A 14,180-nucleotide genomic window follows, 5' to 3' on the forward strand; every position below is an offset into this window, starting at 1 on the left:
TCACGGTGGCTGCCTCGGACCCCCAAGGCCTACCTGCTCCAGGTGAAAGAAGAAAGGTCTGAAGAAAGGAGAAGTGGGTCCAAGTGCCAGCCCACTGGTGGCTGATCTTCCACCCACTAAGTCTGGGAGGATTTTAGGTGATTCCAGAATCCTGAGTAAGGGGAAGGGCCTGGCAAGATGTAGTGGGTAGAAAGGCAGCAGCGCACAGAGCTGGGTCTCCACAGAGGAACGGGTGGGCCACCCGAGGCCACTCCCTACTCCCCCGGGGCCAAAGCCTGTCACTCTGTGTGTCGCCTTCCCAGCAGGGCCTGCTCCGGGGCTTGGCACATGCCTGAAATAGTTCCCCTCTCCATGTTTTCCTAATTTATATGCCTGACCCTTGAGCTTTTGTCCCTCTGTCCCTGACCCTTGTAAAAACCTCCCTTCTGGGGCCGAGGTTTAGGGGGCAGATCATGGAGTCCGAGGAGGCGCCCTGTGCCCAGCGGGCCAGCGAGGCCTGGACGGGGTCCGGGGTCCGGGGTCCGGGGTCCGGGGTCCGGGGACAGCAGTGTCGGGGGGGGGGGGGGGAGCCTGTAAGTGTGAGAGCGGAGAGGGAGAGACCGGGGGCGACAGAGAGGGGCCGAGGGCACGGGCGACGGGGAGCCGACGGAGGGCGACACAGGGGCAGGGAGCAGAAGGCAGAGGGGGACGGGCGGTGGTAACAGGGCTGATGGGGCAAGGGGAGGCGGACAGAGGAGAGCCCGAGGCCGAGGAACGGCGGGGAGACAACACACACGGAGTTGGGGGGCTCTGAGGGGTCGGGCGGGGAGAACGGAGGGAGACGGGGACCGAGACCGGGGAGAAGGGGAGGAGGAAAAAGGGAGACAAGGCCGAGCGGCCGAGGGGAGGAACGAGCGACGGAAGCGGAGGCAGCGCCGGGCAGGGAGCCCCGGGCAGCGGGCGCCGCGCGGGAGGGCCTGGGGCGCGCGGGGCGGCCTCCCCGTCTACGGCCGGGCGGGGCCCGCGGGGGCGGGGGCGGGGGCGCGGGCGGCGGGGGCGCGGGCGGCGGGGGCGCGGGGGGCGGGGGCGGGGCGCGGCCGGGCGGGGCGCGGCGGGACGGGGGCGGGGGCGGGGGCGGGGGCGAGGGCGTGTCCGCCGCGGAGCCGCCCCCGCCCCGCCCCCGGGCTGCGCCGCGCGGCTGAGCCGGGGCCGGGGCGCCGGGGCCGGGGGCCGCTGGCGCGGGCAGGAAGCGCCTCGCGGCCCGGGCCCGCCCCCCGCCTCCCGCCGCCTCCCGCCGCCTCCGGGCTCCGGCTCCCGGCCGCGCCGCGCCCCATGCACTCGCCGCGCCGCGCAGCCCGCGCTCGCCCGGATGGCTCGTCGCGCCGCGGGCGGCGCACCCCGTAGCGCCCGGGCCCCCCGGCCGTGCCCGCTGCTGCCGCCGCTGCTGCTGCTGCTGGGGGCGGCGCGGGCCGGCGCCCTGGAGGTCCAGCGCCGCTTCCCCTCGCCCACGCCCACCAACAACTTCGCCCTGGACGGCGCGGCGGGGACCGTGTACCTGGCGGCCGTCAACCGCCTGTACCAGCTGTCGGGCGCCAACCTGAGCCTGGAGGCCGAGGCGGCCGTGGGCCCGGTGGCCGACAGCCCGCTGTGTCACGCCCCGCAGCTGCCCCAGGCCTCGTGCGAGCACCCGCGGCGCCTCACCGACAACTACAACAAGATCCTGCAGCTGGACCCGGGCCAGGGGCTGGTGGTGGCCTGCGGCTCCATCTACCAGGGCTTCTGCCAGCTGCGGCGCCGGGGCAACATCTCGGCCGTGGCCGTGCGCTTCCCGCCCGCCGCGCCGCCCGCCGCGCCCGTCGCCGTGTTCCCCAGCATGCTCAACGTGGCGGCCAACCACCCGAACGCGTCCACCGTGGGGCTCGTGCTGCCGCCGGCCGCCGGCGCCGGGGGCAGCCGCCTGCTCGTGGGCGCCACGTACACCGGCTACGGCAGCGCCTTCTTCCCGCGCAACCGCAGCCTGGAGGACCACCGCTTCGAGAACACGCCCGAGATCGCCATCCGCTCGCTGGACGCGCGCGGCGACCTGGCCAAGCTCTTCACCTTCGACCTCAACCCCTCCGACGACAACATCCTCAAGATCAAGCAGGGCGCCAAGGAGCAGCACAAGCTGGGCTTCGTGCGCGCCTTCCTGCACCCGCCCGACCCGCCGCGGGGCGCCCCGTCCTACGCGTACCTGGCGCTCAACAGCGAGGCGCGCGCGGGCGACAAGGAGAGCCAGGCGCGGAGCCTGCTGGCGCGCATCTGCCTGCCCCGCGGCGCGGGCGGCGACGCCAAGAAGCTCACCGAGTCCTACATCCAGCTGGGCTTGCAGTGCGCGGGCGGCGCGGGCCGCGGCGACCTCTACAGCCGCCTGGTGTCCGTCTTCCCCGCGCGCGAGCTGCTCTTCGCCGTCTTCGAGCGGCCGCAGGGCTCGCCCGCCGCCCGCGCCACCCCGGCCGCGCTGTGCGCCTTCCGCTTCGCCGACGTGCAAGCCGCCATCCGCGCCGCGCGCAACGCCTGCTTCGTGGAGCCGGCGCCGGACGTGGTGGCCGTGCTGGACAGCGTGGTGCAGGGCACCGGGCCGGCCTGCGAGCGCAAGCGCAACATCCAGGTACGCCGCCGGGGCCGACCCGCGGGGGGCGGGAGGGGCGGCGTGCGGTCCCGGGCGGGACACGGGGGCGGGGGGGGGGGCCCAGCTGTGCGTGCTCCGGGCCCCAGGTGCACTTCCCGGGACCTAGGCGTCAGCCAGGGTGGGGGCGCTACGGGTGCGCGCCTGCGGGCCTTCTAGAGAGCGCCTGGCTTGCGGGCGAGCGGAACCAGGTGTGCGGGAGGCGTCGAGGCTGCAGATCTGCGCTGGAGAGACCCAAAGGTGCATATGTAGCCCAGGTGTGCACGTGGTGGTCCTAGGTGTGTACTGAGTGCAGAGCAAGCAAGCGCACGTCTAACCAAAGGTGTGGCCGTGTGAGCCTATCAGAGCCGCCCTGGGAGTCGGCAGATGTGCGCTTGGGCTCGGCAGGTGTGCAGGGAGGCATGCAGGTGTGCGCCAGGGCTCTGCAGAATGTGTGACGGGCAGCAAGGAGGGAGTGACAGGGATGTGTGTGCCAGACCCTGGTCGTGCAGGAGTGAGGGCAGGTAAAAGTGTCGCACACTGGGGCAGCAAGGTGGGCCTGGGTGTGCAGTGGAATGGGTGTGGCAGGGAACACAGGTGTCAGGAACCGGTAGGTACTCTGGGGAGGCCGCTGGTTGGCAAGCAGCTGTGTTCTGAGGCCAACTTTTATTCGCTCATTCAACGTCTGTATACTGAGCCCTTAGCAGGTGCCGGGCATGGGGGCTGTGGGCCAACCAACGACACTTGTGAAATGCCTACTGAGTGCATCAACTGTCTTGGTCCTCACAGCAACCCTCTGAGGTAGGCTCTACTCTCATCTCCAGTTTACAGATGAGGAAACTGAGGAACAGAGAGGTTAAACAACTTGCTCAAGATCACACAGCTGGGAACCAGCAGAGGCAGGGTTCGAATCCAGGCCGTTATGGCCCCATCTGGGTTCTTAATACCCCTGATCCTTTGCTGTCTTGTGGACACTTCGTTCAGAGTGCGTGTGTGTGTGTGTGTGTGTATGTGCAACTGTGTTGGAGGAGTCTCAGGTGGCTGGTGTAGGGACAGGAGAGTAGAGGGAGGTGAATAGGACTGTGCAGCACTGGGGTGTTCAGGGGGTAGGAGAGGGCCAGGGGCTCAGGAGGGAGTGGGGAGGGGCCAGGTGCCACTAGCAAAGCAGCTGGGTGGGAATGGGGCCCAGGCTGCTAGAACTGGCTTGGACAGAGGTGAGGGCACCAGGCTGGGGGATCACTGTGTGTGTTGACCTTGCGGGGGACATGGCACAAGTATAGAAGGGAATTTTGTGCAGGTCCCCTCAAGAAAGCCCACTAGCAAGGGGTCACTTCTTCAGGGGGCCCTGAGACGTGGAACCCTGTGCCTTTTCTACACTGTGCATCCTTGTGCAATCTGGGGAGTCCATTTCAACCCCAGGCTTTGCCATTCCCCTAGGAAGCCTCAGTTTCTCCCTCAGCAAAATGCTGAGGCCCTCAGCAAAAGGCCCCCCATGGCTCCGCCCCATCCCTCTGCGTGGTCTTCAGGCTGTGGCAAGAATCTCATGAGACTAATTATTCCCTTGTGGGTGTGCCCAACACTGGGGCTTTGAGAAAACACAGATTCCTTCTCCTGCTTTCGGGCTCCCACGGCTGCCCACCATCAGCTGGCTGGCCGCCCTGAAAATAAAGGTCACGGTGGGTGAGCGGGGCAGATTGCCACCCACAGGGGCTGGCCAGGTTGGGGCTGGCTGCCCAACGCTGTGATTGGGACATCTACCATTCCGCCCCTCAGAGCCACATCCCCCAGAGGGGTGTGTTCGTGGGTACAAGCTCTCAGGGCCAGAGGAGGTGAGTGGGTGGGGGGAGTTGATCCCTGTTCTATGGAGGGAAGACCCTACTGTGGTGGTCAAGGCTGAGGTCAGGCCAGCTGCTGGGCCTTCCTTTGGCCTTTCTAGAGCCTGTGTGTCCATCCAGGCCCTTGCTGTGGGTTGATCCATGGGATTCCTCAGGCGGCCACTGCAGTATCCCCCTCCCCCTCTGGCAGGAACCGGCCTGGTTCCCACGGTCCCCAGCCTGGCCTGGTGCAGTGACTCACTCTGCTGAAGGGGGCTGGGGCTTTCTTCTCCTTAGAGGGGCAGGGCCTCTCCAGGGACACAGGCCCAGGGACAGAGTGGCCATGGGCCTTCTCCCTAGCTCAAGGTGATTTCTGGTCCTTCTCAGCCATTCTCCCTGTGACCTCCACACCCCTCCCCCCCTTCCCCATGCCCAGTTGTGGACACAGGTCCGTGCGGCCACATCTCCCAGATACGTCCAAGGCCACAGAGTCTGGGCTTCTAGTGTAGCCTTGGGTGGGTTGGGGCACGGTTATTCCTGCTCTTCTCTGTGGCCAGGTCCCCAGTTACAGGCTCAGAATTTGGGCTTTGTACCCTGGATTCATATCCTACTGTGTCACTTCCCAGCTGTGTGACCTTGGCACGTGACTTAACCTCTTTGAGCCTCAGTTTTCTCCTCTGTAGAATGGGGACAATAAAAACAAATCTCCAGGGATGGCTTTAAGGACGAAATGAATGAGGTAATGTGGAGTGTGTGGTACCTGGCATGCAGGAAGCACCTGGTAGCTGCCTGCTGTTCCTGTTTTTACCCCAGGGGCCCTATTAGCACGGGTCTGGGCTTGGTTGGCCCCGGACAGCTCTGACCTCTTTTGGCTTGTTCTGCAGCAGTGAATACTCCCACCACTTCCCACCTCTAGCCCCAGATGGAGGCCTCAGTAGACATTTCCTAAGCCCCTACTGTGTGCTCCAGCCTGATGCTGTGTGCTGGTGACCAGTGGTGACTCAGTTTCTTTTCTTGTGGCCGATGCAAGTGAGCAGAGGATGGACACATGGCCAGGCCCTTAGAGACCAGGGGGCCGCGAGCAGGTAATAGGAGACCCTGGACAGAGGGAGCCCCAAGAGGGGACATCACAGCTTCTGGGGAAGGTGCTGTCAATGTGGAGGTAGTTGGATGAGCTGGGGTTAGCCACACAAAACTGCCACAAGAAGACAAAAGGGTCTTGGCCGAGGGAACAGCCTGTGCCAGGGCCTGGAGGTAGGAGACAGCAAAGTGGCCAACAGAGCAATTGAAGGTGGTCCCTGTGGTGGGGGGCATGGGGAGAATGTGAGAGAGAGACTGGGAGAGTGGGGCAGGGCCTGCACTTGCAGGGAGGCCTCATTGTGGATTTGGGACTGTATCCTGGGGATATGGGAGCCACGAAGGGTCTTAGCCAGAGGAGTGATGTGAGCATTTCACTTTCTTCTTCCGTAGAATGGGAGTGATAATAAGGTACTTAACTTATAGGACTGCTGTGAGGTTAAAGGAGAGAATACCTGTAAAGTTCTTAGTAGACTGCCTGGCGCACATGTTTGCAATCACAGCTGACCCTTGAACAATTCGGGGGTTAGGGGTATTGACCCCCTGCATGGTGAAAAATCTGCATTTAACATCTGAACCCAAATTCTGAGCCTGTAACTGGGGACCTGGCCACAGAGAAGAGCAGGAATAACCGTGCCCCCACCCACCCGAGGCTACACTAGAAGCCCAGACTCTGTGGCCTTGGACATATCTGGGAGATGTGGCCCAGCAGCACTGACCTGAAACTGACTTCCCCGAAACATAACTACTAAGAGCCTCCCGTTGACTGGGAGCCTTACCAGTAACGTAAGTAGTGATTGATGTATATTTCTTATGTTATGTGTGTTGTATGCTGTATTCTTAAAGTCAGCTGGGAAAAAGAAAACATTATGAAGAAAATCAGAACAAAGGGAAAATACACTTACAGTGCTGTCCTGTAAAAAATTCCTATATAAGTGGATCCACACAGTTCAAACTTGCATTGTTCCAGGGTCAACTACACTATGATTATTTTTAATAGAATTATTTCAGAAAGTGCCTAGGTGGCTGGTGAGAGGGCAGTTAAGAGGCAGGGAGAGTAGTTGGAGGGCTGGTGCTATCTTCCCGGCAAGAGATTCATTCACTCACTGGCAGATATTTCTTGAGCATCTACTATGCGCCAGGCCCCATGGTAGGTGCTGGGCACTGTGGTGGAGGCAGTGGGTCAGGCCTTGTTCTTGGGGGATGCTAAGGGCCTGGGGTCCAAGGGCATAGAGGGAAGCAGTGGGTTCAGGACAGGACATCCAGAGGTGAAGATGGACAGGGTGGAGATGGAAGCTAAACAGTCGGGTCTAGCATTGGGATGGAAGTTGGTGCTGTCGGAATAGGGCACACGGTGTGGTGCCTCTGGGGGAGGATGAATTTGGTTTGGGGGTGTTGGGGAGTTCCAGGTGCCTGGATTCCCTTTCTCTCCCAGAGCCACCTGACCTGACTTCTCTAGCACCGGGTGGTCTCAGTGCAGGACATAGGACCCTGCCCTTCCATCTGTTCTCTAGGGACAGCTGACCTCCAAGCGAGGTGGCTTGGGTGGTCCTCTGGAAGCCCAGCCCCTCAGTCAGGGTGATTTCAGACTTTCCAGATCCTCACCTGGTCGACTTTGTCCTCTGCTGTCTGCCACTTCGTTGTCTGACAACGAAGTCTTAGCCTCTGCTGCCACCTTCTATCCAGGAATCTGCCAGAGAAGGGAGGAGCTGCCCAGGTGTGAGGTCAGAAACAGGGAAACGTGTCCACCCCGCCAGGCTTCGGAAGGCCCCGACTTTGTCCCTGGTTGTTTTTGGCATAGTTGGGGTGGTGGCACAATTATGAGAAAGTGAGTGTGAAAATTATCCTCCATTGCACATAGCTTGGATCCCTTTCCTCAATTTAGATTTGAGGTGAAAGCAAGTTGGCAAGTTGCTATGCGCTATTGATGGGGAAACTGAGGCACAGGGTTACCCAGCAAGGTGAGGGCAGGCTGAGTCTAACTCCCTTCCCCAAATCTTTCCTCTCAACCGTTGAGTGACCGTGATATTTGTTTTTTTAAGTCAAAAGGAAAACCAACAGGGAAATGCCAATGCTGCATTTTCAAGGTGTCTTTTTATAGTAAAGGTGGAAAAAAAACCCTCAGGCTGTTTTAAACTGGCATGCGGTGGGTGGGCGCTCATCGTCAAGAAGGCGTTTTCTGAACCAATTTAGGGGCTGAAATCCTGGGTGGAGGTGGAGGGAGACAGAGCTTCCAAAATGGGCTTTACATTTGGAGTTGCGCTGGGGGCTGGGAGTGAGCTTCCTGTGGCCAAGGGTACAAGCGGGCACTTGGTGGGACTTAGGGGATTCCAGTAGGGTTGGCCAGGGTGACCGTTTAGCCTAGAGAGATAGACAGGCCTTGGGCCAGGTGATGGCTAATAATCCAATATCCCGGCCCATCCTGGGAATGTCCGCAGTCCTGACTCCCAGGTACGAGATGTTGAGTCCCATTCTCTTGCCTATATGCCGTGTGGCCAGGGCGAATCATGTACCCTCCTCTGGGCCTCTGCTTCCTCATTGTAAAGTGGGACAGTGTCTTCCTCTGAGGATGTGGGCAGATTGAATCTCACATGCGGTGCCCAGGAAATGGCAGTTGGAGGTATTAGTAACAGGAGGGAGAAACTGCATCTGAGAAGAGTGTGCTCGGCATGTGTGAAACAGCCAGCAGAGCAGGGAGTGCTCAGAGGAAGGGAGTTCAGGCCCTCAGAGGAGATGGAATCACACCAGGTCCTAAAAGTGACTTGGGTGGGCAAGACGACAGAGGGGTAAGGCAAGGGTGTGTCCGGGGCTGCCCCAGCTGAGTGAGCTCGGGGGCAGGAAGGCAGAGGCTGACCTGGAGAGTGGGCATGTTTTCACTGCCATCGACTGGGCAGGTGCCAGGTACCTGGAAGGCCTGCGGGGTGTGTGCAGGGTGGGTGCCCTGTCAGCTCTCCGGGGCTGAGCTCCTGGTTCTGAGCAGCGTCACTGCGGCGGCCCTTCACGAGCACCCGTGTGCCTGATATCACAGCCCCCCACCGTGAGGCAGGAAGTGCTGTTATCCCCAGCTTACAGATGGAGAAACTGAGGCCTGGGGTCACATGGCTGATTAGCAGGAATGGGGACCTGCAGACTGGCTCTCTGGCCCCAGAATCCATGGTGGATGACGGCTAGCATTCTCTGTGAGCTCTCAGCTGGGAGTTCTGCAGTAACCCTGTTCCATGGAGACTTGGGCCGGGCCCTTTGTACAAAACCCTCTTCTGAGATAGCACCTCCACGCAGGCCCCGGATGGAAACTGGGAGCTGATGGGGCAGTGACTCAGTTCCAGAGTAGGGGGAGCCTGGGCAGGCCATCTGTCAAGGCTGGGGCTGAACAGGCCTTCTGAGGAAGTGGGAAGGCCGGGAACCACTAGGTGCATTCATTTCTAAAAATATGTGTGATCCGATGACTCTGAAAGGAGTGAGCTTCCTGGCCCTTTGAGTGTGCAAGTGACGGATGTGGTCAGTTTGAATGATGACTTGACAGATCTCCTTCAACACTAGACCAGTGCTGGCCGGGTACTGGGGCTGGGAGGCTGCCTCCCCTCCGGGGCAATATGGCACCATCCAGGGTTTGTTCAGAGAGTGGATGGGGGATCGGCCTGGCCTTAGCAATACCCACAGTTAGGACCTGCCACACCCAGGCAGGACCAGGGGGTACATGCATGCTGGGCCCTGGCACCGATTCCCTGGATTCAAGTCCTGGCTCTGTACCTTCCTAGCTATGGCCTCGGGCAAGTCACTTCCCTTCTCTGGTCCTCCTTCCCTTCTGCAAAATGGGGTCAGCACAGGGAAGAACGGAGCAGCCTGGTGTTTGGCAGAGGCTGTGTGAGTCAGCATCAGCCCCTGCAGAAACACGCTGCAAGGGTCAGATTTGCTGGCCCGCGGCTGCTGGTTTTCATGGAGATTAAGGAAACAGTTCTGAGTTCTGAGTTCTGAGCTCCGGTTCTGAGTGAGTTCTGAGCTCCGGTTGCTGGAGGGAGAACAGTCAGGGTGTGTGTGGAAGAGGAGCATGAGGGCCTGCGCCCCGGGTGATGTGGGGTCCCATCTCCTTTCTGGACCTCAGTTTTCCAATCTGCGTCGGGCTGTGGGAGTGGCAGGGAAGCACTCTGTCGGAGAAGGGCTTCCATCAGTATCTGTGTTATTACTATTAATGCTGCTGTCTCTTGGGAGTTGATTTTGTGTTAGGCAGATTGCAAAGTTCTCTATGTGTAGTCTATCTTTTAATCTCCCCAGAAGTGGAATGAGATGAGTTTTATCCCTACAGAAAGGGGAAACTGAGGGCCAGAGAGGTTAAGTGACTTGCCTGGGGCAACACAGAGGGTAAAAGGTGGAGCGTGTGTCTGGCTACAGAGCCCATGTTCATCATGTTTACTCTTTGGTTCTTCCCAAAACATTGGGACACTGCAGGGGTGTGACCCAAAGGGGCTCTCAGAGGCACGGTGGGAAGGGGTGAGGAAACAGACACCCAGGGGAGCTCTGGCCCTGCTGGGGGTGTTGTGAGCAGGACTGGGAGCTTCCCAGTGCGCCCCGGGGCCTGGCATGGTCCCAGGCATGGGGCTCCTGTTCCCCAAGACTGCACCTGTCTCTGCCTTCACCCACCAAAGCCCAGCCTGCCTAGGAAGCATTTCCTGCCTGTCCTTGCTCCTGGTGCAGGGTTCTCTAGAATGTGGCAGTATAGGAGGCTCCCAAAAAAGGGATGAATCAGACTCTGCCCCTACCCTCCAGGAGCTCCCAGGCAGCCAGGGAGGAGATCCTGCCAGAGGAGATGCCGCAGCCAGGGCTGTGCAGTGCCCAGCCTCTTCTGAGGGAGTCAAGGAAGGCTTCCTGGAGGAGGGGGATGTTGGGGTGGGACTTGGGCAGATGGGGCTGGGGAGGGCACTCTAGGCAGAGGCAAAGGCCCAGAGATGTGGTGGATGGAACGTGGCTTGGGTAGCAGGCAGAGATGAAGCTGAGTGTGTGGGGTCTGGGGTGCAGGCCAAGGATTTAGATGCTGTCCTGTGGGCTGCGGGGAGCCAGCAAGGCTTTTGGGGAAGAGTGAGACATAGTTGATCCAGGTCTAGAAGGGACTTCATAGCTGCTGGCCCCTCGTCAGGCCCGCTAGGTGCTGGCAGGAGCAGGAGGCTCTCTCCCAGAGTCCCCACTGTGGCTGGACCAGGTGACTCCCGTGGGTCTCTCCAGCTCAGACAACGGTGTGGGGATTGCCATGGAAACCAGCTGGTGCCGCGTGGGGACAGGCCTGGAAAGTCTCCTGGCACCAGCCACGTGAATTTGGATCCTGGCTACCCTCGGAGTGTGGCCGTTTTCTTTTCAAAGCCTGTGTTTGGGCCAGAGCCGAACCCAGCAGGCTGCCTGAATGGGCCCGTGCACCACCCACTCTCCCGCTGACACTCAATGCCACCGGGATCCGAGATCCGCCAGGCCAGCGGGGCTGGCCCCTCCCAGGCCGCCATCCTTTACCCTGAAACACGATAAATCACACGCTAGAGGAGGGAGGAAGCTCGAAGCTCCATTATGAGGCCCAGCGAGGCCCCAGCGGGGCGTTAATCATGTAGTGCTTTCTGCTCTGATCGGTAAATAATGGGGGGGCAGCGGGCAGAGGCCTTGAAGTGGAGGCCAGGCCCGGGAAAGGAGCTAAATGGGGCTCTGCGGTCACCTCCGCCCCCATGCCCCTCTCAGGGCCCGCCCCACATCCCTTTTTGAGGTGAATGAGCCCTCCAGAAGTGGCCGTCTCCTTGGTGGGCCTCAATTTCCCCAGCTTGCCACCCAGGGCCTTCCCTGCTCCCGGCAGCCAGGTCCCCCATGGCTATTGGCCCTGCCCAGCGGAGCATCGGCTGGAGGGACTATGGTTAAGGGCAAGGACTTTGCAGCCAGCCTGCCTAGGTTGGAGGCTCGTGTCTGGCCATTTTGGCTGTGTGACCCTGGACAAGTCACTACCTCAGTTTCCTTTGCTGTAAAGTAGCACCAACTTACTAGGGTTAGATGAGGTTGTACAGGCAGGGCACAGAGCCAACTGTAGCTGCTCACTATTGTGCTGTTGATGCTACTGGATTGTTCTTATTTCCAAGCGATCCCTTCCTGACTTGGGGGCGATCTCTGAACTGGGACGTGGGCAGCTGGAGAGAGGGACCCATGTGGCACCTCCATGTCCCTGGCACGTGGGACCAGCCCAGAGATGTTTGCTGGGGCCTCCACGCCAGCCCTGTCCCCTCGGGTGTGCCCACAACCAGGTGGATGATGACTCTGGGACGGAGGCCAGCACCCTGGGGCTGGGGAGGAGGGTGTGAGTTCTAATCTCCAGGGCTCCCTAGCCCCAGGAGGAGGAAGGCCAAATGTGCCCGAGAGAGAAGCAGCTGCGGCTCTCAGCTTCTCCTGGCCCACATCCCCTCTAGGGGAAGAGGCTGGGACGGAAACTGTTCCAGGGAGAGAAGGGGCGGGAGCCGCAGGACGCTGCCACCCCGCCCCCATCAGAGCAGGCCGGGGAGAGAGGGAGTGACTTCCCCGGCCAGGGAAGAGTCGCTGGCTGCCCATCCCACACTGTGCTCCTCTGGGACCCCAGGGGGGAAGGGCTGGAAATGGGGCCAGGCTGGGCCAGAATGAGAAACAGCTTCAAGAAGGGGGAGCTGGGTGTCTGGGGGGGCCACGTCCAGCTAACAAAACAATGGCTGCTTGAGTCAGCGGCTGTGGTAGCCGTTCCCAGGCAGGCCCGAGCTCTCAGCACCCGTTGTGGGTGAGGGTGGCTGCAGTGCAGCGGCTTGTCCTGGGGAGTGACCCGCACAGCGGATGGGGAACGTGGTCAGATAGAGGGCTGCTGGGAGCTGAGCCCTTCCCCGCAGCCCTCTGTGGAGGGTGCTTTTATTATTCCCACTTTACAGAGGCAGAGACTGAGGCTCAGATGGGAAGCAGCATCCCATGGTGAGTGTTGAGCCACAAGACTTGGTACGTCGGAGGCTCGATTTCTCTGTCTGTAAAATGGGGACATAACAAGAGTGTGGCTATGAGGCAGTTCTGCACCGAGCCTACATGCAGCAGGTCTTCAGTCCAGCTGGGCCTCTGACCTCAGCCTGGGGACTCTCCCTCCAGACTTTGTCCAGCTTGGTGGCAGGGCCTGGGGTGCCAGTTTGTGGCTAGAGGCGAGACACACATATGATGCTCAGGATGGTCTGGCTGGTTGGTTTGCACAACTCTTCCAGGTGATGCTCAGCTTGCCTGGATGAATGCAGTGCCCTGGGGCGGAGTGACCCGCCTCCTTCAGAGAGGGGGGTCAGGGAAACAGAGGCAGGCCTCTCTGAAACTCTGGAAGGGTCTACTCAAGCTGCCATGTCCATTGCTACTTCTCGGCTTTTCCCCTACCTGATTCAGGCAACCAGGGGTGATGGTGCTGTGTGTCCTGAGGAAGCCTCTACCTCTCTCTGTGCCTTGGTTTCACCTCTGGCTCAGAGCCAGGCCCCTTGGCTGTTGTTCTGTGGTCCAGTTGCACATTCTCTCCCTGCTTGCCTCCCCCTCCAGGAAGTAAGGATCTTGATCACCCACCCGGAGGTGCTGGTATTTCCTTCCCAGGCAGCAGGCAGCTTCCTCCATGATGTGGGGGCCATTGCCGGTTGCCCTTAGAGCCAGGTCCATCCTGTTTCCTCCCTGGGCCGCCACATGGTAGGCCCGTGGCTCGTTCCATGACTCAGTTTATCTTCGGTGGAGGTGTCCGCTCTGTGGAGCCACAGGGCATGAGCTGCAGTTTCTGGCAGCTTAAGGTGGGAGGGAGGGTTTTGGGTCTGGAGTCACAGGTGTGACTTCAAATCCCCACCTGAGTACCCGTGGCACGCAGGTGACCTTGAGAATGCTCCCCCTTTAACCTCAGGGCTTCTCTCTCTCTCTTTTTTTTTAAGATTGTATTTATTCATGAGACACACACAGAAAGAGACAGAGACACAGGAGGAGGGAGAAGCAGGCTCCCTGTGGGGACCCCGATGTGGACTCGATCCCAAGACCCCAGGATCACACCCTGAGCCAAAGGCAGATGCTCAACCACTGAGCCATCCAGGTGCCCCTATTATTTTTTTAATAAACCTTTTATTTTAGAATAATTTTTGACTTACAGGGAAACCACAAAGATAGTACAGGCAGTTTCGGTGTACCCTTCCCATTTTCCCCATCGGTAAGGTTTTACACTCCTGGGGTACACTTGTCAAAACTAAAAAACCAGCGTTAGTACTTGACTCTCAACTGAACTCCAGACTTTACTCCACGATCCTTTTTCATTTCCAGGATCCCAAGTTGGCATTTAGTGCTTTATAGTTTTAAATGCTCCCTTTAGCTGTGAAGGGTGACAAGGAGGGGACTTGGTTTGGTTCTGGCCCAGGTATACTTTTTAATACCCAAAAGTGATTGTGTGCTTCCAGCTACTCACAGTGAAGCTGCTTTCCTGGGATCTTGGTTTGATAACGAACACTTGAGGTGTGACAGTGCCCTCAGTGCCCGAGCACAGAGCCCCAACAGCCAGCGTCTTCTGTACCTGGGATGGAACCACTGGGCCTCTCAGGCTGCCACCCAGCCTTCCACTGATGCCTCATCCTCCTTGGAGTGCCATCTGCAGCGGGGCTGAGGTTTGGTGGGGTTTGCAGGCAGGATGT

General features: G+C 60.0%; 1 protein-coding gene across 1 annotated transcript in view; it reads left to right on the forward strand.

Moving 5' to 3' along the window:
- The first annotated feature begins 1,192 nt into the window (after nt 1–1,192).
- The window catches only part of PLXND1 (plexin D1), a 56,477-nt gene continuing 43,489 nt past the window's right edge, over nt 1,193–14,180 (forward strand). Inside the window, exon 1 of the mRNA XM_072720249.1 lies at nt 1,193–2,629. Coding sequence (XP_072576350.1) covers nt 1,349–2,629 — 1,281 coding nt within the window. The 5' untranslated portion in view covers nt 1,193–1,348. The remainder of the gene's footprint in view (nt 2,630–14,180) is intronic.

The sequence above is a fragment of the Vulpes vulpes genome, chromosome 9 (assembly GCF_048418805.1).
Source record: "Vulpes vulpes isolate BD-2025 chromosome 9, VulVul3, whole genome shotgun sequence".
Lineage (NCBI taxonomy): Eukaryota > Metazoa > Chordata > Mammalia > Carnivora > Canidae > Vulpes > Vulpes vulpes.